The 27,821-nt window shown below is 70.3% G+C and overlaps 3 protein-coding genes across 3 annotated transcripts; 1 reads left to right on the top strand and 2 right to left on the bottom strand.

The window, feature by feature from the left end:
- Nucleotides 1–2,081: 2,081 nt before the first annotated feature.
- GTPBP3 (GTP binding protein 3, mitochondrial) lies at nt 2,082–5,122 on the top strand (the record flags this gene model as incomplete). The annotated part of the gene is made up of 9 exons (XM_082010810.1): nt 2,082–2,119; nt 2,761–2,996; nt 3,293–3,379; nt 3,490–3,692; nt 3,795–3,867; nt 3,957–4,100; nt 4,246–4,411; nt 4,524–4,802; nt 4,891–5,122. 9 exons carry the CDS (start codon nt 2,082–2,084, stop codon nt 5,120–5,122), a joined length of 1,458 nt encoding a protein of 485 aa, XP_081866936.1.
- Nucleotides 5,123–6,539: 1,417 nt separating this feature from the next.
- PLVAP (plasmalemma vesicle associated protein) lies at nt 6,540–8,976 on the bottom strand (the record flags this gene model as incomplete). The annotated part of the gene is made up of 5 exons (XM_082010997.1): nt 6,540–6,905; nt 7,017–7,140; nt 7,357–7,946; nt 8,151–8,241; nt 8,599–8,976. The coding sequence occupies 5 exons, from the start codon at nt 8,974–8,976 to the stop codon at nt 6,823–6,825; spliced, it is 1,266 nt and encodes a 421-aa protein (XP_081867123.1). The 3' UTR covers nt 6,540–6,822.
- Nucleotides 8,977–22,040: 13,064 nt separating this feature from the next.
- On the bottom strand, nt 22,041–27,685 carry CILP2 (cartilage intermediate layer protein 2; the record flags this gene model as incomplete). The annotated part of the gene is made up of 8 exons (XM_082011009.1): nt 26,970–27,685; nt 26,379–26,651; nt 25,928–26,110; nt 25,398–25,556; nt 25,032–25,292; nt 24,782–24,890; nt 24,528–24,685; nt 22,041–24,433 (listed from the first exon to the last, which is right to left on the bottom strand). The coding sequence occupies exons 1-8, from the start codon at nt 27,241–27,243 to the stop codon at nt 22,041–22,043; spliced, it is 3,810 nt and encodes a 1,269-aa protein (XP_081867135.1). The 5' UTR covers nt 27,244–27,685.
- Between the last annotated feature and the right edge of the window lie 136 nt (nt 27,686–27,821).

Below are 27,821 nucleotides of genomic sequence, written 5' to 3'. Positions count from 1 at the left end.
GGGGGCACCCCTGTGCCAGGTCCCACTCACCCCCCCAGCTCCGCGCACACCCGCGGCTATTTTGGGGCAGGGGCCGGGTGCCAGTGCTGATGAGCGGTGCCACAAGGAGCAGCCGGGGGGGGGCACAGGCTGGCGCGGCTCGCCGGCCAGGCCTGGCTGCTGTCCTTGTCCTGGCTGGGCACGGGGTGCCCCCCCGCCCAGGGGGTCTGGCAGAGCCCCCCTAGACCCTCCTGGGACCCCCGTGGGCAGTGCCCAGCTGCCTGGCGGGGAGGGGAAGGCTGAGCCGCCCAGAGCTGGGGAGCAAGGCGGGGGGGCACACGGAAAAGCTTCTGCACCCCAGGGTGGGGAGGGGGTGCGGGCTGGGTGGTCACCTGGGGTCTGCCCCGGGACCTTGCAGGGGCTGTGCACATGGGGCGCGTGCACCCAAGGACCCTGAAGCCCCCAGGAGATCCCCCGCAGCCCCAGAGCTGATGGGGGTCTCTGCTGCAGCTCCTCCTCTGGGCTCCTGTCCCTCGGCCGTGGCCCACAGAGCATGGGGGGGGTCAGGAGGCTTGGGGGTGTCCGCAGGGATTTAGCAGAGGAGGCGACATTGACAGGTCTCCAGCATCCCAGGGATTCCAGCATCCCTGCCTGCATCCCTGCCTGCATCCCTGCCTGCATCCCGGCCATGCTGCCGCTCGCTCCTCCCTGCTCCAGCGCCTTTGTCTGCATGGCCGTCCCCACTGTCCCCCGCCACCGCCGCGGCCCGCAGCCCTCCCCAGGCCCCAGCCGCCCCAGCACCACTGCAACGGAGCCGAGAATTTGGGGACCGTGGGGGGGGAGGCCCCCAGAGCAAGGGGGACCCCACCGTCCTGGCTGCCTGCACCCCAACCTCTGTGCTCCGCCTGGTGTGGCCCCCCAGGCCTTGGGCCCTGAGCAGGAGAGGATGGGATGGGGACAGGGTGGGGTCCCCCAGCCCCAGGCAGGGATGGGGAGCAGGATGGGGAGTGGGATGCAGAGCAGGATGTGGGGTGGGACAGGGAGCAGGATGGGGAATGGGATGCAGAGCAGGACGCAGAGCGGGACAGAGAGCGCGACGGGGAGTGGGACAGGGAGCAGGATGGGGAGCGGGATGGGGAGTGGGACAGGGAGTGGGAAAGGGAGCGGGACAGGGAGCGCGATGTGGAGCAGGATGGGGAGCGGGATGGGGACTGGGATGTGGAGAAGGACGAGGAGTGGGACGGGAAGTGCAATGCAGAGTGGGATGGGGAGCAGGATACAGAGCAGGATGGGGAGCGGGATGCGGAGTGGGACAGGAAGCGGGAACTGCGCCGTGGTGCTGCTTGGGGAAAACGTCTATGGTTCACAGAGCAGCGGGGCCACGGGCGGCTGCGGGTGCCTCCCGGCGCACACGGTGGGGGCAGCTTGTGGGGACACCCCCCCAGCCCAGGGGTCAGCCCCAGCCCCCGCTGGGGGCTAAGACCCCCAGAACGTGGTGAGGGTTCCCCGGGGAGAGAGCAGCTCCGGTTTGGATGGGTGCGGAGCCGGTGCTCAGCTGCCTCGCGGTGTGGGGGTGCCCAGAGCAGAGACCCCCCCCCCCAGGGTGCGCAGGGGTCCACAAAAAGCCTGAGCGCTCCTGGACAGCCTGTGTCGGAGTGGGGGCAAGGGAACTCCCACCCCCGAGGGACGGGGACACCACTGGGAGGACGTAGGTGCTGCCCCCCCTGCTCCGGACGCGGGGGTTTATTTTTAGGGTGCAGCCGGGGGATCGCGAATGTCCGGCTCCCGCCCGGGCCCGCACCCGCAGGGATGCACCCCACTAGGCGGGGGACAGGGAGGCAGAGACCCCCGCGGGGACGGGAAGGGACCGCCGGGCAGGGACCCCCGGGCAGCGCCGCGCCCCACGCCGGGCGGAAGCGATCGACTCCTGGACAGCATCAGGCAGCGTGGCGTCAGGCCTAGGCCACTGACCAATCAGAAGCGGGGTTACAGGCACGAAGCCCGCCTCCCGCGGCGGCTCTGGCCAATCGGTGCGCGAGGGTGGGCGGGGTGAGGCGCCTGCGCTGAGGCCGCCGCGGGCGGGCGGCGTGCGCCGGGCACTGATGGCGCTGCGGAGGGCGCTGAGCGCGGCGGGGCGCAGGTGGGGGCACCCTGGGGTGGGGGCTTCCCCCCGGGGGGCGGCAGCCTGGGGTGAGGGGACTGTGGGGAGGGGGTGCGCCAGGGGGTGGAGGTGCCCCGGTGTAGGGGTGGTGCACGGGGAGGGGGTGCGTGGGAAAGGGGAGCACGGGGGGGGGGGGGTCGCAGCTGGAGGGGGGGTGGTGCACGGAGAGGGGATGCATCTTCGTGGGGAGGGGTGCAGAGGGAAAGGGGGGAGCACCCTTGTGCCTTTGGCGGAGGGGTGGGTTGGGGATGCACCCCAAAGCAGAGGGGTGCGCACGGTGGGGGGGGGGGTGCGCGGAGGGGGCCGCCCCTTCAGTGCGGGGGGGCTGTGGGGGGACAAGGGTGCACCCCTGCACCCTGCCTGCCAGCCCTGGGCCTGCCAGGATGCATGGGGAGGGGTGCAGAAGGAAGGGGTGCTCCCCAGCATCTTGGGGGCCATAGGGAGGGGTCTGCACCCCAGGGCCCATTGGGAGCCCCCTTGGGTCTGTGGGGTGCACGGGGGGGATCCGGGGGATGAATGGGATGTTGTGGGTCCCTGCACCCTCTCTGCCCCATCTAGGGGTGTGGATAGGGACCCCCCCACCCCTGCACCCCCTCTCCGGGCTGCCTGCCCCGTCGCAGGTGGGCGCAGCGCCTGTGCTCCGCGGCATGGGGGGACACCATCTTCGCCGTCTCCTCGGGACACGGGCGGTGTGGGGTGGCCGTCATCCGAACCAGCGGGCCGGGCAGCCGCGGCGCCCTGCAGAGCCTCACCGGGCGCCCCGAGCTGCCCCCGCCCCGCGTCCTGGCCCTGCGGCGCATCCGCGACCCCGCCACCGCCGAGCCCCTGGACCGCGGCCTCGTCGTCTGGTTCCCAGGTGGGGTTGGCATCGTGGCTCGGGGCCTGGTGGGGGGGTCTCGGTGCCCGGCAGCGGGCTGAGCGCCGATGCCAGCGGGGATGGTCCCGGGTCAGCGCTGGCCCCTTTGCACCGATCCTGTAGAGCCGAGCCGCAGCACCGCTGCGAGCAGGGGGTCTTCCCTGAGCCCCCCAGAAGCCGCTGGGGGGTTGAAGCACGCGTGCCGCCCCGGGAGGGGAAGGGATGGGGTGTGCCGGATCTGACCGGGGGCCAGCTCGTGGCGGGGGGCTCAGCCGGTGCCCGTCCCGGCTCTGCAGGTCCCCGGAGCTTCACCGGGGAGGACTGCGCCGAGCTGCACGTGCACGGTGGGCCGGCGGTGGTGAGCGGGGTGCTGCGGGCGCTGGGTGAGGCTCCCCCCATCCCTCCTCCCCCCACTCCCCTGGGGTCCTGCCCCTCGGGGTGCTGCCGGAGGGTGCCCCCAGATCGGCGAGGGGACTCACCCCGCGGCTGGCAGGGCGCTTGCCCGGGCTGCGTCCCGCCGAGCCCGGCGAGTTCACGCGCCGAGCTTTCCGCCGTGGGAAGCTGGACCTGACGGCGGCCGAGGGGCTGGGGGACCTGATCCGGGCGGAGACGGAGGCCCAGCGGCGGCAGGCGCTGCGGCAGATGGAGGGCGAGCTGGGCCGGCTCTACCAGCGCTGGAGCGAGACCCTCACCCAGGTAAGGGTGTCGGGGCGTGGGCTCGGATCCGGCCGCCGGCACGCGGGGATGGCCTGGGGACGCGGCGCCGGCCCGTCGCCGCTGACCCCTCCCGGCCCCCAGGCTCTCGCCCACCTTGAAGCCTACATCGATTTCAGCGAGGATGACAACGTGGAGGAAGAGGTCTTGTCCCGAGGTGAGGCTGGCAGGGCGGCGGGGGGCACAGGACGCTCGGTCCCTCCTGCGTCCCCCCCGCCGCCACGTCCCCCCGCGCTCTCCCCGCAGTGGATGCCACCGTGCGGGCCCTGGAGCAGGAGATCGGTGCCCACCTGCGGGACGGGCGCCGTGGGGAGCTGCTCCGCGGGGGGGTCCGCGCCGTCATCGCTGGCCCCCCCAACGTGGGCAAGAGCAGCCTGTTCAACCTGCTGTGTGAGTGGGGCACGGGGGGGCTGCTGGCAGCCCGGACGAGGTTCCCCCTCCCCGGGGACCGCAGCCGCCGTCCCCGATGCTGCCAGGGCAGGGGGGGTCCCTGGCATCGTCCCCTGAGCGCTGTGTCCTGTCGTGTCGCCCCCAGGCCAGCGTCCGGCAGCCATCGTGTCACCGGTGGCGGGGACGACGCGGGACGTGGTGGAGGTGGCCCTGAACGTCGGCGGTTACCCCCTGGTGCTGAGCGACACGGCCGGGCTCCGCGACGCCACCGACCCCGTCGAGCAGGAGGGGGTCAGCCGCGCGCGGGACCGGTGAGGCTTGGGGGGGCCGGGCTGGGGGGCACCCCCCACCGCAGGGGCGGTGCTGGCTGGGAGGAGGTGGCAGGATGCGGCCCCTTGCCCTACCCTGCTGCCCCCTCCCCAGGCTGCAGCAAGCGGACCTGGTGCTGGCCGTGCTGGACGCCGCGGCGGTGCCCGCCGAGCCGGCCGGGCTGGGGGCTGCCCTGGGGTCCCTGCTGCCCCCCGCCGCCACCCCCTGCATCCTGGTCCTCAACAAGGCCGACCTGCTGCCGGGGGCCGGGGGGGCCCTGCGCGATGCCTGCGCCCGGGGGGACCCCCTGCCCCCCGCCGCCCTCCTGTCCTGCAAGACGGGCGAGGGGCTCGACCGCCTCCTGGAGCTGCTGGCGCGGCAGCTGGCGCGGCTGTGAGTGCGGGGGGCACGGCGAGGGGACGCCGGCCGTGCCGGCCCGGCTCGGGGGGATGCTCCAGGCTGGTTTCCCCCCCACCCCCAGGTGCGGAGACCCCCTGGCAGGCTCGCCCAGCCTGACGCAGAGCCGGCACAGCCTCCACCTGGGCGACTGCGCCGCGGCGCTGGCACGCTACGGCCGGGAGCGCCGGCGGGACCTGGGGCTGGCGGCCGAGCAGCTGCGGTTGGCGCGGCGGCACCTGGGCCGCATCACCGGCCACGTGGGCGCCGAGGACGTCCTCGACATCATCTTCAGGGACTTCTGTGTCGGCAAGTGAGGGGCGCAGCGGGGGGGCCCCCAGCTGCGGTGCCGCCGGCGTTGAGGACCGTGGGCAGGGGAGCTCTTGGCTCCATGCTGGTATTAAACCGTGGTGCCTTTGGCGGCTCTGGCATCCTTTCCCCTCCCTGGTCCCCGGCGCCGTGGGGCTCGGTGGCGTTTTCCCACCCGGGGGAAGCGTGTCCCAAGCCCCAGGCATGGAAAAACCCACTGGGAGAGGCCGGGAGAGCAGACGGAGCTGGAGCTGGAAGGGAAAAGCCACCCTGGGCATCCCCCCCGGGGCATCCCCCTCACCGTGCCGTGGGGGATGCCGGGAGGTCCCGGCGGCCCAAGTGCACCCCCAGCCCGGGGATGCGGCGTGGGGGTCCCTGGGCCCCCCCCAGGCACAGCCCCAGCCCGGGCAGCCGTGGGATCCCTTCCGGCTCGTGCACCCACGCTTTGGGGTCTTGCAGCCTCGAAGATGGGGGCTTCCCAGGGACCCCCTGGTCTCCTGCCCCCCGAGCCGGGGCTCCCGGGCTCCGGAAGCGCCTCGTGCTTCGAGATTATTTATAGTGGAGCTCCAGGAAATCCTCTGGCAGCGAGCGGGTCCCCCCCGGGTCCCCCAGCCGGGCTGCGCAGGGCTGGCGTGGGCAGCTGGGGCCGCGGTTCCCAGGGGACCCCCTCCATCCCCCCCAGCCCCCCCCGGCACCGTGCTCTTCCCCAGGGCTGGGCAGGGACGGGGGGACCCGGCAGCGTCCCCGTCCTCGGGCAGAGCAGGGTGGCGGGAGCACGTGGCTGCCCGTATCCCGGGTGGGATGCGGCTCGGGGGACCCGAGTGGGACTTGGGGGGAGCCAGATGGGACCCGTGGGTGCTGGCTGGGGATGGGATGGGGAGACGGTGGGAACACTACGTGCCGCCGGCGAGGTGCTGGCAGGGGATGGCGTGCGGGCAGCCCGGCCGGCAGGAAAGGCTCTTTCAACAGGAAGGAATGGGAAGCGTGGCCGTAAATCAGCGAGTGGCAGCCGGCGATTAATCACCGCGCTCGGCGCGTCCTGCGCCCGCCGCTGCGCCCCGGCCCCACGCCCTGGCGTGCCGAGGGGGCTCGGTGGCAGGATGGGGCTGCCAGGGCTCGGCGGCCAAGGGCTTCCTGCTCGCTCGGCCTCGCGCGCTTCCCGCTAGCGAGCAGGGAAAGCCCGGAGCCGCGGTTTCCTGGTGGGGGGTGATTGCAGCCCCCGCGAAGGGGCACGTGAAGCCGGGACGGGATGTTCCTACTCCCCATCCCAGCCATGGCCTCTGCACTCCCCCGGAGGGATTCAGGCACACGTGTGGCGAGCTGCGTCGGTGCTCAGGGCCAGCTGTATTTACAGCTGCCAACCGCCCCGGCTCCAAGCGTGCGGGTACATGCAGGGGGGGAGGCGAGCGTGCGGGAGGGGACCGGCGTGGGTGCTCAGGTGAGGGGACAAGGGAGGGTGGCCCTGGCCTCCATCGTGCTGGCAGCCCCCCCGGGGTGGGGGGTGGCGGCGGTGCTGGTCGCTCGCTCCCGGTTGGGGTTTGCCGTCCGTGCCGCGGGAAGCACGTCCTGCGCTTGTCCTTGAGCCCCTTGCCGCCGTTTTCCGTGCGCCGCCGGGCCGTTAGCCGCTGCGAGAGGGCAGGATCAGGCCCCCGGCACCACCCCGGCCCCCTCCGCCCCCCAGCCCAGCGGGGTCCCGCGCCGGCCCCCCTCACCTGGGGTCCTTCAGGGTGGACGTGTACTGCTCCATGATCTTCTGCACCGCCCGCTGGATCTCCTCCGCGTTGATTTTGCCTGGTGGGACGGAGCGGCGGGGCGTGAGCCCGGCTGCGTGCCGGGGGAGACGGTGACCCCCCCAGCGTGGCGGGGGGCTGGCCCCACAGCAAGCCCCACGCCGGGACTCACCCATGTTCCCGAAGATGCCCTGGTTCCTTAGAGCGTCCGCGTAGGAGCCCGCGCTGGCAAAGGGTCCCGGCCGCCCGCCGCCCCCCGGCACCCGCGAGCCCGTGATGTCGAAGAAGGCGTCCATCTGCGGAGGAGAGCGGGAGGTGACGGCCAGCGCCAGCACCCCTGGGCGAAGGGGGCCCGAGGATGCCGCGGCGGCTCGTTCCCGCCCGGGGTGCGCCCCACGGGCGCGGAAGCGCGTTCGCGAAACGCCGAAGAGGTACGCGCCCGGCCTCGCGCGCTCCCGGCGCGGCCGCAGAGGGTGCCCGGGGACGTCGCCGAGCGCCGGCAGCTCCCGCACCTTGGAGCCCATGCAGATGTTGAGCTGGTCTTTGAAGTACCCAGCCTGCGCGGCGGCTTTGCTCTTCTCCTCCAGCTCCTTGCCGAGCTGCTCCTTCTCCGCCAGCAGCTTCTTCTTCTCCTCCTGGCCGCCCTTGACCTGCTTCTCCACGTCCTGCAGCTGCTTCTCCAACTCCTGCTTCTCCCCGGAGCAGTTGATGCGACACTGGAGCAGGTTCATGTCGCAGACGCTTTTCCCCACGTATTTGGTCTCCCGTTCCTGCTGCCAGAGGAAAAGCCCCTCCGTCCGCTGCGTCAACCGGCTGAGCTGCTCGTCGACGGCGTTGCAGCTGTACGGCTTGACCATCTCCTTGATGCGCTGGAAGCAGTAGCTCATGTCGGACCGCAGGGAGCTGCACTCGTGCTTCAGCAGCTCCAGGTTGGTTCTGGTGGACTCGCAGACGGTCCTGGTGGTGAGCAGGTCCCGCTGGCAGCTCTCCTGCTCCTGGGTGGCTTTGGTCAGCGTGGCGCCCGCTTTGCGACAGTTTTCCTCCAGCTCCTTCTTGGCCAGGGCCGTCTGGTCCAGCTGGCTCCGCAGCAGCGCCTTCTCGGCTGCGGGGAGGCGGGGGGCACGGGATTGGGGTGTGTGGTCCCCCCTCCCCAACTCCCAGCCCACCTCTCGGGGTGACAGCCCTGCCTGGCCCGGGGAGGGGGCAGCCCCCCCTGCACAGGCTGTGGTGGGTCCCCGAGGGCGCCTGGGGGTCCCCAGGGGGCTGGGAGGGGGGTGCCCAGGTTGGGGGGGGGGGGGTCCCTTACCGCTGCAGCTGGCGTTGATGAGGCTGATGGTCATGTGGCACTCATCCAGCTTCGTCTTCTGGTAGAAGATGATCTTCATCATCTCCTGCAGCTGAGGCGGGGGGGAGGAAGAGGAGGAGGGTCAGAGCCGTTCCGCAAGGACCCCCCCCGGCATCGCCTCGCTCCCCCCTGGGGGGTGCCGAGAGCGCCGGGGGCTGGGGAGGATGAGGAGGGGGAACCCTCTCGGCCGGGGGCTGCCCCCCAGGGCTGAGGGCCCCCCCGGGGCTTGGGGGGGGGCACTTGGCACCGCCAGCGGGCTCTGCCCCCCTGCACCCTCTGGTCCATCCCTACTGAAGCTGGCAGGGCTGAAGCGAGGTCCCTTGCAGCCCCCAGCACCCATGGGTGGGCTGCTCCCCCCCCGGTACCTGGGTGGGCTTTGCCTTCCCTCCCCGGCGAGGCGGGGGCTCACCTTGGGGATGGGGTTGGGGGCCTGGGTGCTGTTGCACTTATCGAGGTCGCGTTGCAGCTTCTGGGCGAGAGCCTGCAGCCCTTGCTTCTCCTTGAGGGTGGCGTTGAGGGCGCGCGTCAGGTTGAGGTTCCTGCCGCTGAGGGCGATGACCTTGTGGTAGCGGTCCTGCAGCTGCTCCTCCAGCAGCCGGAGGTGCGTGTCGGTGCCCGCCTGCGCGTTGCCGTACACCATGAACAGCACCAGCCCCAGGATGATGAGGAACTGGATGAGGGAGGTGAAGAGGAAGATGTACTTCACGTAAAACCCGCAGTCCCTCTTGGGCATCGCCTCCTTGGCCTCCAGACCAAACTTGGCCGTGGCGTAGCGGCTCTTCTCCATCCCGCCGATGCTCTGCGCGCCCCACCCTGCGGCAGCGCCTTTCAGCGGGGCCGCGCCGGGGCGGAGCTCGCTCCCGCCGCCGTGTTTATATTGCTCTATTTAATATTTCCTTCTGCCGGGCTCCTTCCTGCCTCTCCGGATGCCTCGGACCCGCCGGGTTATCACAACGCAGCTTCTGTTTGCGGGAGGGTATTGTTCCCGGTTGCTAACGGACGGGAGTGAAGCCTGGGACCCGGCTCCCCCTCCCTGTGCCGGGGCCCAGCGCTCCCCCGGGGCCAGCTCGCACCCCGAAATAGCCCGCGGCACGGCGGGCACCGGGGATGCCGCGGGGAAGGAGTCCCTGGGGGCAGGCGGGGTGGGCTGCGGCTGCCGCAGCTCGCCGGTGGGGCGATGGAGGAGGATCCCACCACCTGCACCGGGCACCCCGGGTTGGTCCCGGCGCCGCGTCCTCGCGGTGGGACGGTGGCACGCGAGTCACCGCTGGACCCCGCGGCTCGCCAGGTTGGTGGCACGCAGGGGCTGATGCTCCACGTCTGCTCCCCTGCGCCGCGCGGGCAGCTCGCGGGTGGGGGAAGGATGCGGCCGGGCCCCGGCTTGCGGGTGGGCTGGCAGTGGGCTGGGGTGGGTGACGTGGGGCCGTGGGGTGAAGCCACCGGTGGGAACCTGCAGCTGTGGCACCCACGGGTGCTGTCACCCCGTAGAGCCACCATCCTGCTGTGGGGCCCGGGGTGCCGCCCCCGGTCTCTGTCCCCCGCCGGGGACATCTCTGCTGGGCAGAGAGCAGCCGGTGGAGGGGACCAAGGGGCAAAGCCAGACCTCTCCATGCCCACCTGCGGGACCACCGGTCCCCAGGCTGCCGAGGAAGCCCCGGCCGAGCACGTGGAGCGCGGGTGGCCCCGGCCCCGTGCGAGGACGGCCACCCCTGCCAGCATCGCCGCCGCGGCGGCTCAGCCCAGCCGGGCACGGGTGGAAAGAGCCACGGGTCTGCGACCGTCTCCCCCATCCGGCTCCAGGTCTGGGGTCCCCTGGGCCCCACGGCGGGCCGAGGGGGGAGCCTGGGGGTGAGGGCTGGCTTGGGGACAGGCTGGGGACATGGAGGCGGCTCCTCAGTGCCGCAAAAAGGGGGTTGCATGGGGTGCGAGCAGCACCGCGGCAGGGGCTGGAGGGCGGGGGGATGCTGCCCATCCAACCCTCGGCACCGGCGACCGCAGATGGGGCGTCTGGGCTGCGGGACCAGCACCCCGGGGTCTGTGCTGAGCTGGACCACGTTTGGATCCCGGCCGCGGCCGTCGTCACCCCGTCCCCATCCCGCGGGAGCCTTGGGCTACGGCGGAGGGGCTGGCTGTGCCCGGGACACCCCCGGCTCTGCAGGATGCCCAGCCCGGCATGGGGGGGCTGGCCGGGGGGGCCGAGGTGTGGGGCCGCGCCGGGCGCTGACCCCAAGCCGCTCGCTGTTTCCTGCCTTCTGGCTGCGCCGCGGTCCCTGGGGACCGGGAAGTGTCTGCGATGGCCGGGATGGTGTCGCTCCTGAAGCCATTCTCAGCTACTGCCGTTTCCTTCCTGAGCTGCAAATAACGGTGAGTCACCCCCCGGCCCCACCGTGGGGACGCTGCCGGGGCTCTGCCGGACCCCTGACCCCGGGACCCCAGCGTGCCGGTGGCTTCGCTGGTCGGACGCTCCCTCTGGCAGTGCCCCCCGCGCCCCCCGGATCCTCACAGCCTCCTAGGGTCACCGGGGATCCCGACGGGGCATCCGGGGCGTCCGGGCCCCCCGGCGCTGCGGACCCTGCCTCTGGCCCATTTTCCAGTCAGCCTCCCGGCCGGAATTAACCCTGCCCGTGCCGTGGGTTGGCGCTGCCTTGAGGTCGGGCCACGGGAATGGCTCTGCCCCGTTCCCCTCCCTGTCCCAAGCCGCTGTTGGGGCTGTGGTCTCCGCTTTGGGATCCCTGGATTTGGGGTGCTGGTGGTGCCCCTGCCACCGGGAGGCACGGGGGGCGATCCCCCGTGGGGAGTGCAGGCAGGAGGAGGCCGGATGCCTGCACGGGGCCTGCCTGCCCTCTGCACAGGATACCGCGGCGGCGGCGGCAGGAAAATCTGCGACTTTCCTGGAAACCTTCTTCAAAGCGGAGCAAAGATGCCGGGAAGCGACTGCAAAACAGCAGCAGCGGCTGATCCCCGTCCCCCCTCCCCACGTCGCTGGCTGGCCCCCCCCGGGGTGCCTGTGGGGTCCTGTGGGGCAGAGCCCGGTTGAAGCCCAGGGGCTGTGGGGACGGCCGGGCTGGTGGCACGGCGAGACGTCCCGGTGAGCAGAGCAGCCTTTATTGCCCAAACGCCTGCCCAGTCTTCCCAGTTCCTGGAGCGCGCTGGGAACGTGACGGTAAACCCCGGAGCTGATTGAAGAGCAAATCATCCCTTGGTTCGCTAAAACTCTGCCCAGAAGCTGGATGACCAAACCCCTCCGGTGCTGCGGCGGCGGCATCGCGACAGGCGGCGGCATCGGGACACGCGTGACCACCAGCGTCGTCCATCTGGACCCACTGGCTCCGGTCAAACGGGGCCGACTCGCTGCTGGGTCCCAGTGCTGAGGGGGGCTGTGGGACTGGGAATGATGGGCTCAGAGGGGTGGGGGGGCCCGGCCCCCAGCCCTGGGCAGGGAGGTGGGTGGGGGGCTGCGGGGCTTCAGCCCTTCCTGCAACAGAGGGGAGAGCAGGGAGTGAGTCCCCCCACGGCCCCCCGTGTCCTGCTCCCTTGGGGACACCGGTGACAATGGCACACGCCAGGTAGCGTGCCCGCGAGCACGTGGGCTGGCTGCACCGGTGAAGCCCCCTCCCCGGGCTGTCCCCCCTCCCCGGGGGGGGAAGCACCCACAGGAAGTACCGGGACGGGGGGCACCTGCGCCCGGTCGCTCGGTCCCTCGCCCGCCGCCGCAGCGTGTCGACCTCGGCCGCGTAGTCCCGTCTGCAGGAGAGCGGAGCCGCGTGAGGGGGTCTCCCGGTCCCCGGCGTGGGGGGACGGAGGGTCCCCATGGGGAGGGAGGGACAGGGCGGGGGGTCGGGCTGGGCGTGGGGCTGGGCTGGTTTGGGGGGGTGGGTGCCCTGGGGCGCCCAGCCCACGGCGGGGGGCAAGGACCTTACAGGGTGGCCTCGAGCTCTCTCTGCCGGGCTTCGCACCGCTCCCCGCGCGCCCGCAGCGCTCGCTGCTGCTCCGCCGCCGCCTCCAGCCGCTGCCGCAGCCCCCGCGCCTGCTCCTCGCCCCGCGCCAGCTCCTCTGCGGGACGAAGGCGACAGCGGGGTCACCCGCGCGCCCCAAACCCCCACACCCCCTCCCCGAGCCCCAAGGGCGTGTGGCTGGGGGACCCCCGGCCGGGGTCCTTGCACGGGGCGGCGGGGGACCCGCTCCCGGGGGCCGGGCGGGGGGATGCAACGCCCCGACGGAGCTCACCTTGCAGGGCCGCCGTGCCGCGGGCCAGCTCGGCCCGCGCGCGCCGCAGGGCCAGCGCCTCGTCCCGCAGGGCCGTCGCGTCGGCCTCCAGCCTGGCCTGGGGAGAGGGGACGGTGTCCTCACCAGCTCCCCGTGTCCCCCAGCTCCCGGTGGCCTTAGGGGTCGTGTCCCTGTCCCCCCCCCCCCATTTCTCGAAGGAGGAGGGACATGGATTTGGGGAAAATCCCTCTTCCCTGGCAGGATGGCTCCGCCTGAGCATGGTGAGGATGCTGGTGCGCCGGGGCTGTCATGGGCGCCCCGGGGGTGCCGTCTCCGGCCACGTCCTCGAGGGGCTGCACGGCCCGGTCCCGCTCCCGGCGCCAGCCCCGGGAAGCCGGAGCGCTTTTCCAGCCTCTCTGCGCCATTGTTCGGCCGGATGAGCCCGGAGGGGCGGTGGGAGCCGGCTCTTCCTCCGGGCTGCGGCCGCGGCGCTGGGGCCAGGCCCTTTCCCATCTGGGGCCACGGCTAAAAATACCTGGGAGGAGAGGAACAGCCGCTCCGCACCGGCTCCGGCCTCCGCTGCTGCCGCTTTGGGACGGGGTAATTATACGTGCACGGAGCAGCGCGGCCACGGCTAAGAATAGCTGCCCCCGGCCGGGCACGGGCACCGCGGCAGCGGGGCGGCAGGACCGGGGCTGTGCCGAGGGACCGGGGGTCCCCGCACGGGACACCCCGAGGTGGCCGTGCACCCCCGGGGTGCTGCCGGTCCCCCCGTCCCGGGGCCGCCTCGCCCCTTCCCAGCTCAGCTTTCCAGCCAGCCTTTGCTCGTCCGCGGCACCTTCCCACCAGCGCCGGGGCTGCCCGCCAGCCCGCTCCGAACCGCCCCCCCAGGGGTGAAGCGTCCCCCCGAGCTCGGCTACCGCGCTCCCCCAGAACCCCCCCTCGGCCCCAGCGTCGCTGGCCCCGTGCACGCAGCCGGCGGGCCGAGGACCACCCTGTCCCCGTGGCCGCCGGCACCTACCGCCCGCTCCCGGCAGGACGCCAGGCTGGCGTTGAGCTTCTCGCCGTCGCCGCGGGCCTGGGCGAGCTCCCGCCGCAGAGCGTCCTCCGCCCGCGCGCCCGCCGCCGCAGCGCGCTGCAGCCGGGCTCGCTCCCGCTCCAGCTCGGCCACGCGGTTCCCCAGCTCCCGGCTCTCGTTGGCCGCCCGTTCCCGGCAGCCCCGCAGCTTCCCCACCGCCTCCGAGCGCCACACCATCACCGCCACCGAGACCGTCACCGCCGCCACCAGCACCAGCAGCATCGCGCACAGTCCCAGCACCTTCAAGGTGGCCTTGGGCACCGCGGGGTCCATGCCGGAGGGGGCCGCGGGGCCGCTTGCCCGCTGCGGCGGCGGCTGCCCGGGATGTGTTGGTGCTCCCGGCGCGGGCCGCTCCCTGGGTTGCCGTAATTGCCGCGTGTGGGTTTTTCTCACCAGACGCCGCTTTGGGCTGCGGTTTCTCCCGGGTCACAGCCCAGAATAGACTTTGTTTGTGCTGGAGGTGGGAGGACGCTGGGTCACAGCTGCAGGGACAAGCAATGGGGGGTCCGGTGGGTGTGGGGGTGCTGAGGGGTTTCTGCAGCACCCCCTTGCCCCTGCCGAGCGGCAGGGCTGGGGCTCTGGGTCCCCAAGAGGTGCTGGAGCAACAAAACGCTGGATTTTCACAAGGTTTTATTGGAAAAGGGTTAAAAATCACCTAACTGAGGAGCACCTGCGGACCCCCAGCTCAGGGCAGCCCAGCCCGTCCCCTCCAGCCCGCGCCCCTGTCCCCTCCCTCGCCCTGGGCACAGCTCTTGGTGGCTGGAGGGGAGTCACCTCCCCGGGACGTCCCCACCGTGAGCGCGGTGAATTTGGCGAGAGGAGCATGCGGGGAGGTCCAGGTCAGACCCCGCCGAGGGCTCCTGCGGCCGGCTCTGCGCCCGCGGCCACCCCGGAGCCCACCGGGCTGGACGGGGCCGGTCCCTCCTTGCCCCACGTCAGGGACCGGGGCGTCGGCGAGGCCCCTGTTCCCGCTGCTTCGGCCTCACAGGAGGAACGTCTTCGCGGGGAGCAGAGCCGGGAGGCTGAGGGCCACGACCAGGAGCCCGTTCCCACCCTGGTGCGGCTCCTCAGCTCCCGGAGCTGGTCCCGCAGGAGCTGGTTCTGCAGCCGGAACTCGTCCCTGGGAGGGGAAGCGGGAGAGCGGGCGGTGGAGCGTGGGGCTGGGGGCGGCGAGGGGGAGCGCGGGGCTCGCCGGCGGCTCTGCAGGTCCCCCGGTTGCTCCGGTTGCTGGGCCACCTCCACCGAGCGCCCTGTTCTCTGCCCGCAGGCGACGGCAGGCGGGGACGGGGGTGTCCCAGGGGACGGGGGTGTCCTGGGGGACGTGGGTGTCCCAGGGGTCGGGGATCAGGGTGTCCTGGGGACCGGGATCAGGGTGACCTGGGGGACGGGGATCGGGGTGTCCCAGGGGATGGGGGTGTCCCCAGGGACAGGGATCAGGGCGTCCTGGGGACCGGGATCAGGGTGACCTGGGGGACGGGGATCGGGGTGTCCCAGGGGATGGGGGTGTCCCCAGGGACAGGGATCAGGGCGTCCTGGGGACCGGGATCAGGGTGACCTGGGGGATGGGGATTAGGGTGTCCCAGGGGAGGGGGATCAGGGTGACCTGAGGACCGGGATCAGGGTGTCCTGGGGACCGGGATCAGGGTGACCTGGGGGACGGGGATCAGGGTGTCCCAGGGGAGGGGGAGCAGGGTGACCTGAGGACCGGGATCAGGGTGTCCCAGGGGAGGGGGATCAGGGCAGCCAAGGGAAAAGTACCGGGGTGGCCCAGGGGCCGTCGCCCGTACCCAGCCCCCCGCACCCCCCACCCTGCCCAGGACTCCCCTTGCAGCTGGGTTACCCTGGCAAGGGCCCAATCCAGCTCCTGACTCCCCTCCCAGCCCCGGCAGCGGGAAGGGGCTGCAGGCTCCGGCTCGGGCGCTCCCCTCCGCCCGCCGAACGCAGCCAGGTCAGGGCTGGGGGCTGCAGGTTTCCCTGCGGGGTCTCGGCCCCCCACCCACCAGCAGCACCCCGACACCCACCAACGGCTTCCTGCAGCCGGCCCACCGCTCCGGTACCTGGAGCATGGGGGGCCTGGGGTACCCAGCATATAACGTACCGGGGGTTTGGGGTGCCTGGGCTCGGGGCGACCCGGGGTACGGCGTAACTGGAGCGCAGGTTACGGGGTGCCTGGGGTGTGGGGGTACCCGGGGCGGGGGGTGACGGGCGGTGGGCTTAGAGCTTGCAAACCCCCCTGGCCCAGCACGGTGGGACCCCCCTGGCCCGGCACACGCGGCGTGGGGGGGCTGGGGGGGACGAGCTGGCGAGGGGCGCGGGAGGTTAAAGGAGGGGGCAAGGGCTGCGCGCCCTCCGCTCCCGTCCTCGGGGAGCGGCATCACGGGCCGGCCACCGCCGGGCTGGTTTTCGGGGGGCGGGGAGGGGGGCCCGGCCAGCACCCGCTCTGCGCCTGCTGGGGACAAATTCGAAACGCTCGTTTTCCAGGAGTTGTACTAAAATCCTGGATTTTTTAAAGGCTTTTCCTGCATTTCTCGGCAGGGAAACGTTCCCCGGGCAAAGGCAATGCCGGCCGGTCCATCGCCGCCCCACGGGATGCCTCTGCGTGGGGCTGGGAGGGGACGGAGGGCTCGGGATGCAGGAGGTGGTATTTGGATACGGGATACGTGATATCGGACGAGGGCTGTGGATACGGGACGGATACGGGATGTGAGGTATAGGACGCGGGCTGTGGGATGCGGGGTATGGGATGTGGGATGCGGGGTGCCAGATGTGGGGTATGGGATGCAGGATATGGGATATGGGACGTGGGATGCAGGATATGGGATATGGAATATGGGGTACGGGATGTAGGATGCAGGATATGGAATATGGGATATGGGATGTGGGATACAGGATATGGGATATAGGATATGGGATGTGGGATGTGGGATACAGGATGCAGGATATGGAATATGGGATATGGGATGTGGGATACAGGATATGGGATATAGGATATGGGATGTGGGATGTGGGATACAGGATATGGGATATGGAATATGGGATATGGGATGTAGAATGCAGGATATGGAATATGGGATGTGGCATGTGGGATACAGGATATGGGATATAGAATATGGGACATGGGATGTAGGATGCAGGATATGGAATATGGGACATGGGATGCAGGATATGGAATATGGGATGTGGGATACAGGATATGGGATATAGGATATGGGATGTGGGATGCAGGATATAGAATATGGGATGTGGGATACAGGATATGGGATATGGAATATGGGATATGGGATGTAGAATGCAGGATATGGAATATGGGATGTGGCATGTGGGATACAGGATATGGGATATAGAATATGGGACATGGGATGTAGGATGCAGGATATGGAATATGGGACGTGGGATGCAAGATATGGAATATGGGATGTGGGATACAGGATATGGGATATGGGATATGGGATGTGGGATGCAGGATATGGGATATGGGCTGTGGGATGCAGGATATGGGCTGTGGGCTGTGGGATGCAGAGCGTGGGATGGGGATAGGGGTAGCACTCTGCAGCTGGGGATGCCATGGCACCTCTCACCAGATCGGATCACCCCGGTAAATCCGAGTCTGGCCAAGGTGGCACCTGCCGGGATCAGCCCAGGCCAGGTTGGAGCAGGGGGCCGAGGGTCTGGGGGGGGGTCCCACTGTCACCCCCGTGACAACACTGGTGCCATTGTCCCGGCCACCACGACTGTGCCGGGGAGCCGAGAACCCCGGCACGGGCAACCCAACCCCGGGGATGCTCCGGCCGCATCCTGGCACGTGGAGGCAGCGGCCACCGCCTCACCTTTCCTCTCCCGTCTCCAGAAATAACTGTTCCACTTGTAGTATTTTTATTCTGCTGCTTCATGTGATCTAAAAAGCAATGGCTGTGAAATTAAAAACACACAAAATATTTACCAAACTTCAAGATTTTGAGTCAGATTTTCAACATCTGGCAAATTAAAAGGCTCTGGCAGATTCGGCGAGCTGTCAGCATAAAGGCTTTAAATATGTTGTTATTATTATTTATGGTCTGGAGCCTGAAGAGGAACCGAGGCCAAAGGTTTCAAAAATAGCTTGAAAAACGGGAATGGATGTTTTTTCCAGAACCAGTTCCCTTTGAACAGTGAGATATTGAGATGCAACTCTTAAAAAATATATCTAAAAAGCAACTGGGAGAGGAATGTGCACCGTCAAGGGCTGCCCCGAAGCCACCCCGGCACAGCGGAGCTCGGCCGTCCCCGCGGTGTCCCGGCTCAGGCTCAATCGGGAAGCCCCTCTCCCTCTTCCCACTGTTTTCCCCCCCAGATCCCGGCTTCCAACGGCCCCTTTCCCAGGGGACACACAGCAATACCCCTCGGTGCCCCCGCTTCGGGAGGGGTCGGGGTTCTCTCACCTCCGGTGTCCGGGTTTGAGGACCGTTTGTTTTCCTCCTCCGGCAGGTTGTCCGGAGGGAGTGCCGGGAGCAGAGCAGCGTCTCTTGGCCAGACTGCCTGGAATTCGGCAGCTGGATCCGGCGCGGCCCCGCCATCGCGGCAGAGACGGGGAGCTGGCACCTCCGGCGGCCCCCCGCGGCCGGGGGATGCTCTGGGTGCCTGAGGACGCTCGGGTTTGGGGTCCCTGGGGATGCTCCAGCTGAGGGCAGGGGAGGGAGGAGGTGCCTCTGCACCCCCTGGGGCTGCAGCCCCGGGCAGGATGCGGCCCCTGAAGCGGCGGTGCTGGGCGCGGTGCGAAGGCAGCGAGGAGGGGGCGTGAGGGGGCACATTTTTGGGCTGTCGGGGGCCGGGGCCGGCACGTGAGGGCAGCTCCGCACCCTGCTCAGCCCTGGCCCCGTGGCTTGGCCCCGGGGAGGTGGTCAGGCAGTGCGGCCCCCCCAGCCCCTTGCGGGGGCTGAGAGGAGGGTCCCGGACGGGTGCAGCGCCTCCGCTTTTCCCTTTCATCCCTTGCCTGCGCCTGTTCCCTTTCAGCCTGAAACGTGGGTTTCTCTCCTATTTCGAGTCGGTTTTTTGGCTGGTTTCTTTTATTATTTTAATTTAGGCACTGTCATTATATTTTCCATTATTTAAAAAAAAACAGAAAAAAACCCCAAAAAACCCAAAACCCAACAGAAAGCGAGTGAGCAGCTTCCCAAGGCCCTTTCCAGCTCCCAGCTGCTCCTCAGAGCAGCTTTTGTTCCCGGCCAGCGCTGGGACGTGCACGTTCCCACGGCCTGTGCCTCGATTCCCCCCTCCCCATGGGGCCAGTGGGGGTTTCGGGGGGATGCACCCCGATACAGGGATGCTGTCGGGGGGGGGGGGGGCACTGAGCAAACGTCAGCCCCATCCCCGCCGCAGGGGCCCCGGCAGCACCGAAAGACGTGCCGATGCACCGGCACGCCGTCCTGCTCATTTACGTTGGGCTCTGGCCATCCCTAATTGCTGGCGGGGCGGGACGGGAGCTGCCGGCTCCCCGGCTCCTTTTTCCCTTCCCTGCTCTGCCATTCCCTTTTGGACAGGGTCCGGGGGTAACAAGAAGCAGCTGATCCCGGCCCCACCAGCCGCCCCCACCTGCCTTTCTCATCGCGGCGGGGACGCGCATCCCGCACGGAGACAGCTTCTGCCGTGCCCCCCTGCCTGCATCCCGTGCTCCTGCCATCCAGGAGCTCTCCCGGGATGCTTCCATCCTCGCCTCTGCCCCCTCAGGCACCGTCGGAGCTGGATGGACCCACCAGTACTGGGTGCAAGCGGGAAGGACCCACTGGGCCCCCCAAAGCCGTGGGGGAGCCGAAGGGATCCTCGCTCCGGCCCCAACCTCCCGCCTGCCCCTCGCGGAGCTGAGCCGGGAGCATCACTCGTGCTGAGGGGCTGAGAAAGCCAAAAAAGGGCCATTTTGACCCCAAGCAACTGCATTGCAGAAAACCCCTCTGGGGTCTCCATCCGGCAGCCTGAGGGTCTGGTGTGGGGTCCCCACAGGGCTCCCCCCGCTCCAGCCCCCCGGTACCCCACTCCAGAGCCACGGTGGGTCGCAGGGAGCCACGTGCCGATGGTTTCTGCTAACGATTATGAGAATTAGAGACCAAAGCGTCCCAGCTGGCAGCCTCGGACACTCGGCGCGTAATCGGCCTGGGCTGGACCGCGAGGCTCAGCATCGCCCGGCAGCCGGGAGGGGCCGGGCGGTTATTTTGGTACCCGATGATGCACCACAGCACATGGGGGGGGTGTGGGTCTGGCTGGCCCCAGACAGAGCAGGGGGAATTTGGGGCCGGGGCTGGAGGGTGCGGAACCCTGGGGTTGGGGTCTGTGGGTTCAGCTCCTGCATGGAGGGTCTCACACCTGGGGGGAGCAGCAGGAGGATTTGGCTGCAGCCCCCAGCCTAGCCCCTGACCCTGGGCAGGTTTCCAGCCCTCGGGAATGCGGGGCTGGGCCGGACACCCAGCACGGACCTCCCGCAACCCCAGCACATCCCTGCGGGCTTCAAACGGGGGATGTCTGACCGGCCCCCCCTTTGCGTGGCAGCTTTTTCTTGTTTTTCACCCCATTTTTCTTCCCGGCACCATAAATAGCAGCAGAGCTGCGGGAGCCGCTTCCATCTGCCCTGCCCGAGCCGCTGCCTCCGACCAAGCCAACCAGATGGTGGAAAACAATCCCGGGCGCCGATGCTCCCCCGGCCCCCCCTGGCCCCCCCTGGCCCCCCGGCCCCCGGCACCGGCGGTGCCCACCGGTGAGCACCTGCCGGCCTTCCCCCACGGCAGGGGATCAGGCTCCCAGCACCCAGGGACAGGCAGCACCCAGGTTTTGGAGGGGGGGGGCTGGGAGGGGGAGGGAGCCGCGATGGGGTCCCAGCATTTCAGGTGCCTCCTCCTCCCGGGCCGTGCCGTGGCGTCGCCCACCCGAGGCGCCGGAGTCCGGCTGCGGTGGGTTCCCCTCCGGGCGGGATGGGAAGAGGGGCTGGGATTTGGCCGGCGGTTTGGCGAACGCCCCCTCCCCCCGGGGTGCCCCGTGTCCCCTTTGATCTCCCGAGCGGCCGCATCCAGTATAAGCGTGAAAAAATGCCGCGTCGCGGCCAAGCCACGGTTGTAAAAGGGAAACGTTGTGCCCGGAGCCGGGGGGGTTTGGCCCCGTAAACCCAGCCTGTTCCATTACAGCACCCGCCGGCTGGGAGGGGGCGCGGTGGGGGGAAGCCTGCAAAACCCACCCGGTACCGCCAGCCCGGGGGAGGGGGGCACGGACAGACGTCAGACGGACAGACGGACGCCTGTCCTTCGCCCTGGCTGGGGTCACCCAGTGGGTGCCCAGCTCCTGCGCTGGGCACGTCCCCGTGCCGGCAGGCGGAGGGGGGAGGCGGAGGGGGGGGCGGCCTCCCCCCGGCTGCCACGTCCCCCGGCCGCGGGGAGCTGGCGGGGTTCCCCCCGCGCCGCCGCCAGCGCCTGAACCGGGCCCAAGGCAAACAGGAGCCGCCGGGCCGGTGCTACCGTGCAGGGGGGGAAGGCGAGGGGGCAGGAGGCGGGGGGGAGAGACGCGGGTCTGGGCCCCCCCGGGGAAGCCCAGCAGCCAGGCGGGTGTACACACAACCGTATATTTCGTAATAAATAATGTACAAATCCGCACGCGCCCTCGGCGCGCGCCGGCACCGCTGCCGCGGGGTCGCATCCTGCCGTCGCCTCTCGCTCGCTCCCCTGGCCCCGGCACACCCCAGGAGTTGGGGAGGGGTCCCCGCGCTGGGGGGGGGGTGGTGGGGGTGGTTAAAAACCGCCTTTTTGTCGTTGTTGTCGCCTGGGGTAAAGGTAATTGGGGCAAAACGCTCCCCAAGGGCAAAACAGCCGGGACGGCGGCAGCGGGATGGGTGCAGGATCAGGCCCGGCCGGGCTCTGTGCTGAGCTCGGGTGAGGGCCGTGGGGTCCGAGCCTGGAACCCCGGCGCACCGCACGCTGCCGAGCCCCCCGTGCCCGGCTGGAGGGCCAGCACCATGCCCCGCCGCGGCAGGGAGCGTCAGGAAGGCTTTTTATCCACATCCTTGGGGTTTTTTCCCCCAAAAGCAACCCCATGTTTCCTTGTGGGGTGCAGGGCAGGGATGCAGTGGGTGCTCCCAGCACCCTTGGGCCAGCACTGGCCCTGGCACGGGCATGTGGGAGCCCTGCCACTGGCCCGGGGCGAAGCACTGGGCAGGGGCCCCCTTCCCCTCCCAGCCCCTTCCCCTATTCGCTTCCACCCCCTCTTTTATTCTTTTTTATTTAAATAACCCCCGTGGGGCCGTGGTCCCGCTGCCGGCACCACCGGCACCGCGGTCCCCGGGGCTGAGCACCAAGAGCTGCCCCGCGTGGGGCTGGGGGCGAGGGCCGGGGCAGCACCAAGGGCGGCTGGCGAGGCCGGCGGGGGCTGCCCGCTGTCACCCCTCACCCAACCGCCTCCCAGTGGTCCCCCCCTGCCCCGCTGTCCCGCGGGGGCACGGCTGGAGGGTCCCACCCCGTGTGTGTGTCCCCCTCGGTCGTTATAAATGAGTGCGGGTAAAAGCGACGGGGAAAGGGCAGAGCTGAGCCAGGGAGGGGGCACGGGGGCGGCCGCGGCATTCACGGCTGCCCCCGGATCCGGCCCATCCTCCGCTGGCTGCTAGGGGTCCGGCGAGTGGCCGTGGGGCCCGGGGCTCGCGCGCCAGAGGCGAAGTCCATCACCTCGGGGGGAGCCCGGCGCATCTCGCCGGCCCCCATCTCCCGCCGGATCTCAGCCAGCGCCTCGGACGGGGCCGTCAGCAGGCGCTGGAAGAAGCTCTCCCGCCCCGCCGGCCGCTCCTGGCAGGTGAAGGTGACGGCCGTGCCGGCATCCGCCTTCATCTCCCGCGAGAAGCCGTCGGAGGTGCCGTCAAAGCAACGGCCGATGGCAATCTCCTTGGCCAACCGCGGGTTCTGGTCCGTCACCGTGTAGATGCCGTAGTTGTGACCCAACGGGTCAACCGGTGCCAGCATGGTGAAGGCGGCCGTGTGGTTGTTCTCCGCCACGGGCGGGTGACGGCTCAGGTACTCCCGGAGGAGGCTGTTGATGGCCGTGCGGTGGCAGCTGCCTTGGGGGATGATGGAGACCAAGGTGCGATCCACCAGGCTTTGGTCAAAGAGCATCCCGCTGCACTTGAACTCCACACAGGCACCCGAGGTGTTCTCCAGCAGCGTGTCCCTCACGCTACGGGTGTCACGCAGCCCATAGAGCTGCCCCCGGGTGCGGGGGTGGCTGCCCCCCACATTGCGGGACCTCACCATATACTCCTGTGGCCCCTCGATCTGCACCTTGATGAAACAGGCCCTGAACTCCTGAGGGTTGGGCCACCACGAGAGGTAGTCGCCAGTCCAGGAGGTCAGGTCGCTCTCCTTGAAGGGCACCACGTTGTACTCGTATTTGTCCACCTCCACGCGGTAGAAACGGAGGTGGTTGGCACTGACCGGCGCCTCCTCACACTCCTCAAGGCTGCGGTAGGGGTAGATGGGACCGTTGGTCTCATCAACGTTGTTGGGGTCGGGCTTGGCCACGTTGATTTGGAAAGCCGTCTTCTTCAAGTTGGGGTCATCGTGGTCCAACCGGCGGTAGCCCAGCTTGCCCAGGTAGGGCTGCGACACCCCAACGGCATTGGGGTTGAGCTTGGGGCTGGAGGCCACGGCTTCCAGCTCCTCCCCACCCAGTGTGGCGGTGACATACGCTGAGTAGGCGTCGGGGCGCTGGCCGTCGCAGAAAGCGGGCAGGCAGGCGCCGTTGGGACCCGTCACCACGCTGTCGAAGCGACCCCATGCCCGGGGGTTGGCGGGATAGCCGGGCTGGGGCTCCAGGTTGATGAGGCTGATGACCACCCCTTCCAGTTGCTCATAGGGGTTGAACTTCTCGTTGCTGTAAGCCCTGACCTTGACGAAGCAGCGGCGGTCCTCTGGCACGTCCAGGTTGAAGAGGCGCCGCTCCCGGATCTCCAGGTTCCCCACCAGGAAGGTCCTCTCCTCCCTCTTCCTCCGCCTCCCCCCAGCCGGCCGCAGGACCCCCTCCTCCTCCCACAAGCCGGTCTCGGGGTTCAAGGACCACAACTTCATCTTCTGCAGGTGCTCCGGCATCTGGACCTGCCCCGCGTCCATCCGCACCTCCACCGGCCCCGTCTGCAGTGCCGCGCCGGTCTCCTCTTCCCGAAAATCCACGTCGAACATGCCGTAGGTCCGCAGGGGAACGATCTCCCCCTCGGCGTTGGCGAAGCTGAGGTCACTGGAGGCGGCGCTGGCTGTCACCATGTCCCTGGGGTCCAGGAAGGTGACGCTGGCTTTCACCGTGCCCCTGAAGACCTCCCCGGAGGGACGGAGGAAGACGCCGGCGGGAAGGATGAGCTCCCCAACAGGCTCCCGGCCACTCGCCTCCCCCAGCGGGATGGCGTTTCTCCGGCTGCCGTCCAGATCCACCGGCTCCTTCTTCCGCAGCATCTTGACCTCCTGGTATACAGCACCGCCACGGCGGTTGAAGGGCAGGACCTTGACGGCATCCACGAACCTCTGCTGCCGGTCCACGAAGCGAGCCACCAAGCGCTGCGTGTCCGGTGGCACCTCGATGGTGAAGGAGCCCTTGTAGCCGGTGAAGCCGACCTTCCTCCCGCCCAGGAAGATCTGCCCGAAGCGCAGGGGCTCACCGGTGTCGGCCGCCGTCACCCGTCCCTGCACCAGGACGCGGGGCTGGGCGCAGGGTCCGCAACCGCACTCGGCCACCACCTTGATGGGTAGCGGGGAGCCGGCGCAGGGGATCTCCCGCATCTCCGTCCTCCGCACCCCGCAGCAGCGCCCCGCGTCCGCCCCGCAGCCCGACTGGGCGGCCGGGCCGCCGGCACACGGGGCGGGCGGGCAGCGACCCACGTCGTAGTAGCGGGAGCCGGTGGCGTCCTGCGGGCACTCGCTGGGCAGCTCCACGAGGCTCGGCTCCGGCTCCGGCTTGCAGCTCTGCTGGCCCTGGGCTGGGGGGGGACACAGGGGGTTAGGGTGACCCTCCCCGCCGCCGGCCCCATCCCGGCGCGATGCTGCCGATAACGACGCCCATCCCCTTCTCACCCAGCACGGTGAGCTGTGCCGGCGCCGATTTGATGGCGCCCGCCTCGGTGCTGGCTTTGCAGTGGTAGGTGCCAGCCTGCTCCGGCACCAGCCCTCTCAGCGCCAGGCGGCTGCCGTACCGGTGCACCTTCCTCTCCAGCAGCGTCCCGTTGTGGTACCTGCGGGGACGGGGATGGGCTCAGCGGGGATGCGGCCGGGGCTGCCTTTCCCCACGGTCCCCGGTCCCGGCTTTCCGCCGCCCGCACCCCGCTCACCAGTAGTATTTCTTGGGCACGGGGGTGCCCGAGGCTTTGCAGCAGAAGGTCACCTCCTGCCCGGCCACCCGCACCTTCGCCTTGGGGTGCAGCACCATGTAGGGCTTCTCTGCAGGGGAGGAAGGCGGCAGAGGGTGCAACGAGCCGCGGCCGCCCCCCTGGATCGCCCCCCCCCCCCCCCCGTGCGTCCTTCAGGGAGGTCCCCCGAGGGGTGCAGGGCTCAGCCCCCGCCCGGCGCCGCGGTGCTCACCCAGCCTCTGCAGCGTCACGTGCGCCACCGCCACGCCGGAGCCGTTGGAGACGATGGGTGCCAGCCCGGGGGCGAAGCCCTCGCGGTGGGCGCTGACATTGGCGACGGTGCCCGCGCACAACCCCGCCGCGGCAAAGCGCCCGCGGGCGTCGCTGCGGGCCAGCAGCACCGGCGGGCGGCCCTCCAGGTAGATGCGGGCGTCCGGCAGCGCCGCGCCGGCGGCGGAGACGACGGTGCCCTGCAGCGCGTGCTCAGCGCAGGCTGCGGGGCGGCACGGTGCGCTCAGACCCCGTGGCCACGGCCCCCGGGGCCGCGTTGGTGGGGGGCGTCGGGGTGGGGGTCCCCCACGTCCCCGAGGGCAGGTACCTGGGCAGGGCGAGGGGGGACATTTCTGCACCTCGGTGGGGCGGCCGGCACACGGCACCTTCTTGGTTGTCTTGCAGCTCCGGCGCCGGACGCGCGTCCCGGCGCTGCCGCAGCTGCGGGAACAGGGGCCCCAGGCGCCCCACTCCGTCCACGCCGGCTCTGCGGGGGAGACACCGGGCACCGGGGTGGTCCCGCAGCATGGGGACACGGCGGGGTCCCCAGTCGGGGAGGCTCCAGCCGGCCGCCCGTGCCCAGCCAGCCCCGGCTCACCCCGGCACACCCCTGCCAAGCTATTTTTACCAGCACGGTCTCTGCTATTGCAATTAAGCTGACGATGCGCAGGCGGTGGTGGCTTCGCCCGAGGAGCTGCTGTGCTGGCACGGGGGCAGCCGCCACGCGCCAGCGGCCCCGCGGGACCCCTCGTGCTACCGGCGGCGGGGGCGGGCTTGGAGCCGGAGGTGGCCGGCACCGACCGGCAAGCGGTGGCCGGGGGGCCAGGCGGGTGCCGGCGGGGGTGCCGGGGTCCCTACCTGGGCAGGGGCCGGCGCTGCACGGCCGGCGCTCCGCGGCTTTGCCCTTGCACTTGAGCTCCTTGAGCGCAGCCGCCGGCCGGGCATTGACGCATCGGCGGGCGCGGGTCTGGGTGCCGCTGCTGCCGCAGGCGCTGCGCGAGCAGGGGCTCCAGGAGGACCAGTGCGACCAATAGATGTGCTCTGGGGGGGGGGGCAGAGGTGTTAAGCGGAGACCCACCACCATGGGGACCCACGGGGGGGCACATCGCCCCCCTGGGGTGATGCCCAGGGTCGTGCACCCAAGGGGTGATTGCCGGAGGCGGGGGGGTTCTGGTGCAGCCGCAGCTCCGGCAGCACCCGCTGGGACACAGCAGGGTGGGGATGCCGAGGAAGGGGAGAGCGCAGCGGTGGGCAGGGACCCCCCAGCGTGCCGGTGGGGGGGTGGGACGCGGCGGGGACGGGCGCTCACCCAGCGGGCAGAGGAAGCGGATGTGGTAGTTGGAGCAGGTCTTGCCCTGCGCCTGCTCCTTGTTGACGCAGCGAAAACCCTTCTTGGGGCTGGCGTGCACCACCTCGCCCACCTCCTCGGGCAGCTCCCACTCGGTGGTGCGGGCCTGGATGGCCACCGGCCGCTCGCAGACGCGCCCGCGGTAGTAGAAGCGAATGGCCTCCAGGCTCTCGTAGTCCCCGTCCCCCCCGGGGTGGTCGATGTTGAACCAGGACGTCCACTCGGCTCCTCTGCCTGGGACGGAGCCGGCCCTGAGCCCGCGGACGGGGAGCAGCCCCTCCGCCTCTCAGCACCCCGGGGTGCCGCCGGGGCTGGGGGCAGCTCGGGGACGTCGAGGGCTGCACGGACAAAGGACGAGCGGGCGACAGCAGGTTGGGGGTGGAGGGCACGGGGGGCTGTGGCACGGGAGCCTGGGGGAGCGCGGAGTGGAGGAGGGTCTTTTGGGGATGCCACCATGGGGGGAGATGGCACCTCGCGTGCTGGCGTGGTGGGCACCGCCCCGTTTGGGGTGTCCCTGCCAGGGGTCGGGCAGGGGCTCGGGCGCAGCCGTACCTGCCGTGTCCAGGTCGAGGTCTGCCAGGCTGGGGGCTGCTTTCCAGGGCTTCCCCGCCATGCCGCTCTTGCCCGGCTCCGAGTCGTTCTCCAGGGGCTCTGGGGGAAGCGCAGGGTGAGACCCCCCGGCGCCGCGGCACCCTCTCCCCAGGGTGCCCAGCAGTGCCCAGCCGGCCCCTTGCCGAGCCGTGGGCACCACGGCAAAGCGCAACCGGCGCTGGGACGTGCCGTGTCCCAGCGGCGACGGGGACCCCCAAGCCCCCCGGCCCCGCATGGTCAGGCAGGGAAGAGGCTCAGGGCAGGATTTACCGGCTCCACGGGGCCAGGCTGGCGGTGTCACGGTCCGGGGCGACCGAGGCTAGTGCCGCGTGGTGAGTCCGGCCATGCCGGGGCCCACAGGCCGCACGCCGGGGCGATGCTGCCCGCAGGCTCCCGGCTGCCCCGAGGTGAGCTCAGCCCCGGGGGTGACGTGGGACAAGGAGACGAGCCGGGGTTGCCCACTCACGCACCTTCAGTGCCGAGGCCACGGCACGACCCCGGCGTCATACCGCGCCCCAGCAGCCAAACCAGGAGGCGGCAGGAAATTGGGCTGCAAAACCACAAGCCCGGGAGGGGCGACCGAGCCGGCAAGCGGAGATGCCGCCACGGCAGCCACCGGCCCAGGGGGGCTCGCTGTGCACCCCGGGCAGTGGCCGTCACCCTGCCGAGCCCGGCCGGCCACATCCCACGGGAGCAAACCGGGGCAGCCGGGGTCTCCGAGGGCAGCCCTGCCCGCCGCCCCTCGTGCGGGTGAGCCTGCGACGGGGGGTTCGCCCATGCAGGGGGGATGGGTGCAGGGAGCGGGGTCCCCAG

The sequence above is a fragment of the Phaethon aethereus genome, assembly GCF_964289735.1.
Source record: "Phaethon aethereus genome assembly, chromosome: 26".
Lineage (NCBI taxonomy): Eukaryota > Metazoa > Chordata > Aves > Phaethontiformes > Phaethontidae > Phaethon > Phaethon aethereus.
The sequence above is the reverse complement of the archived record's forward strand: the minus strand, read 5'-3'. Positions and strand labels throughout refer to the sequence as shown.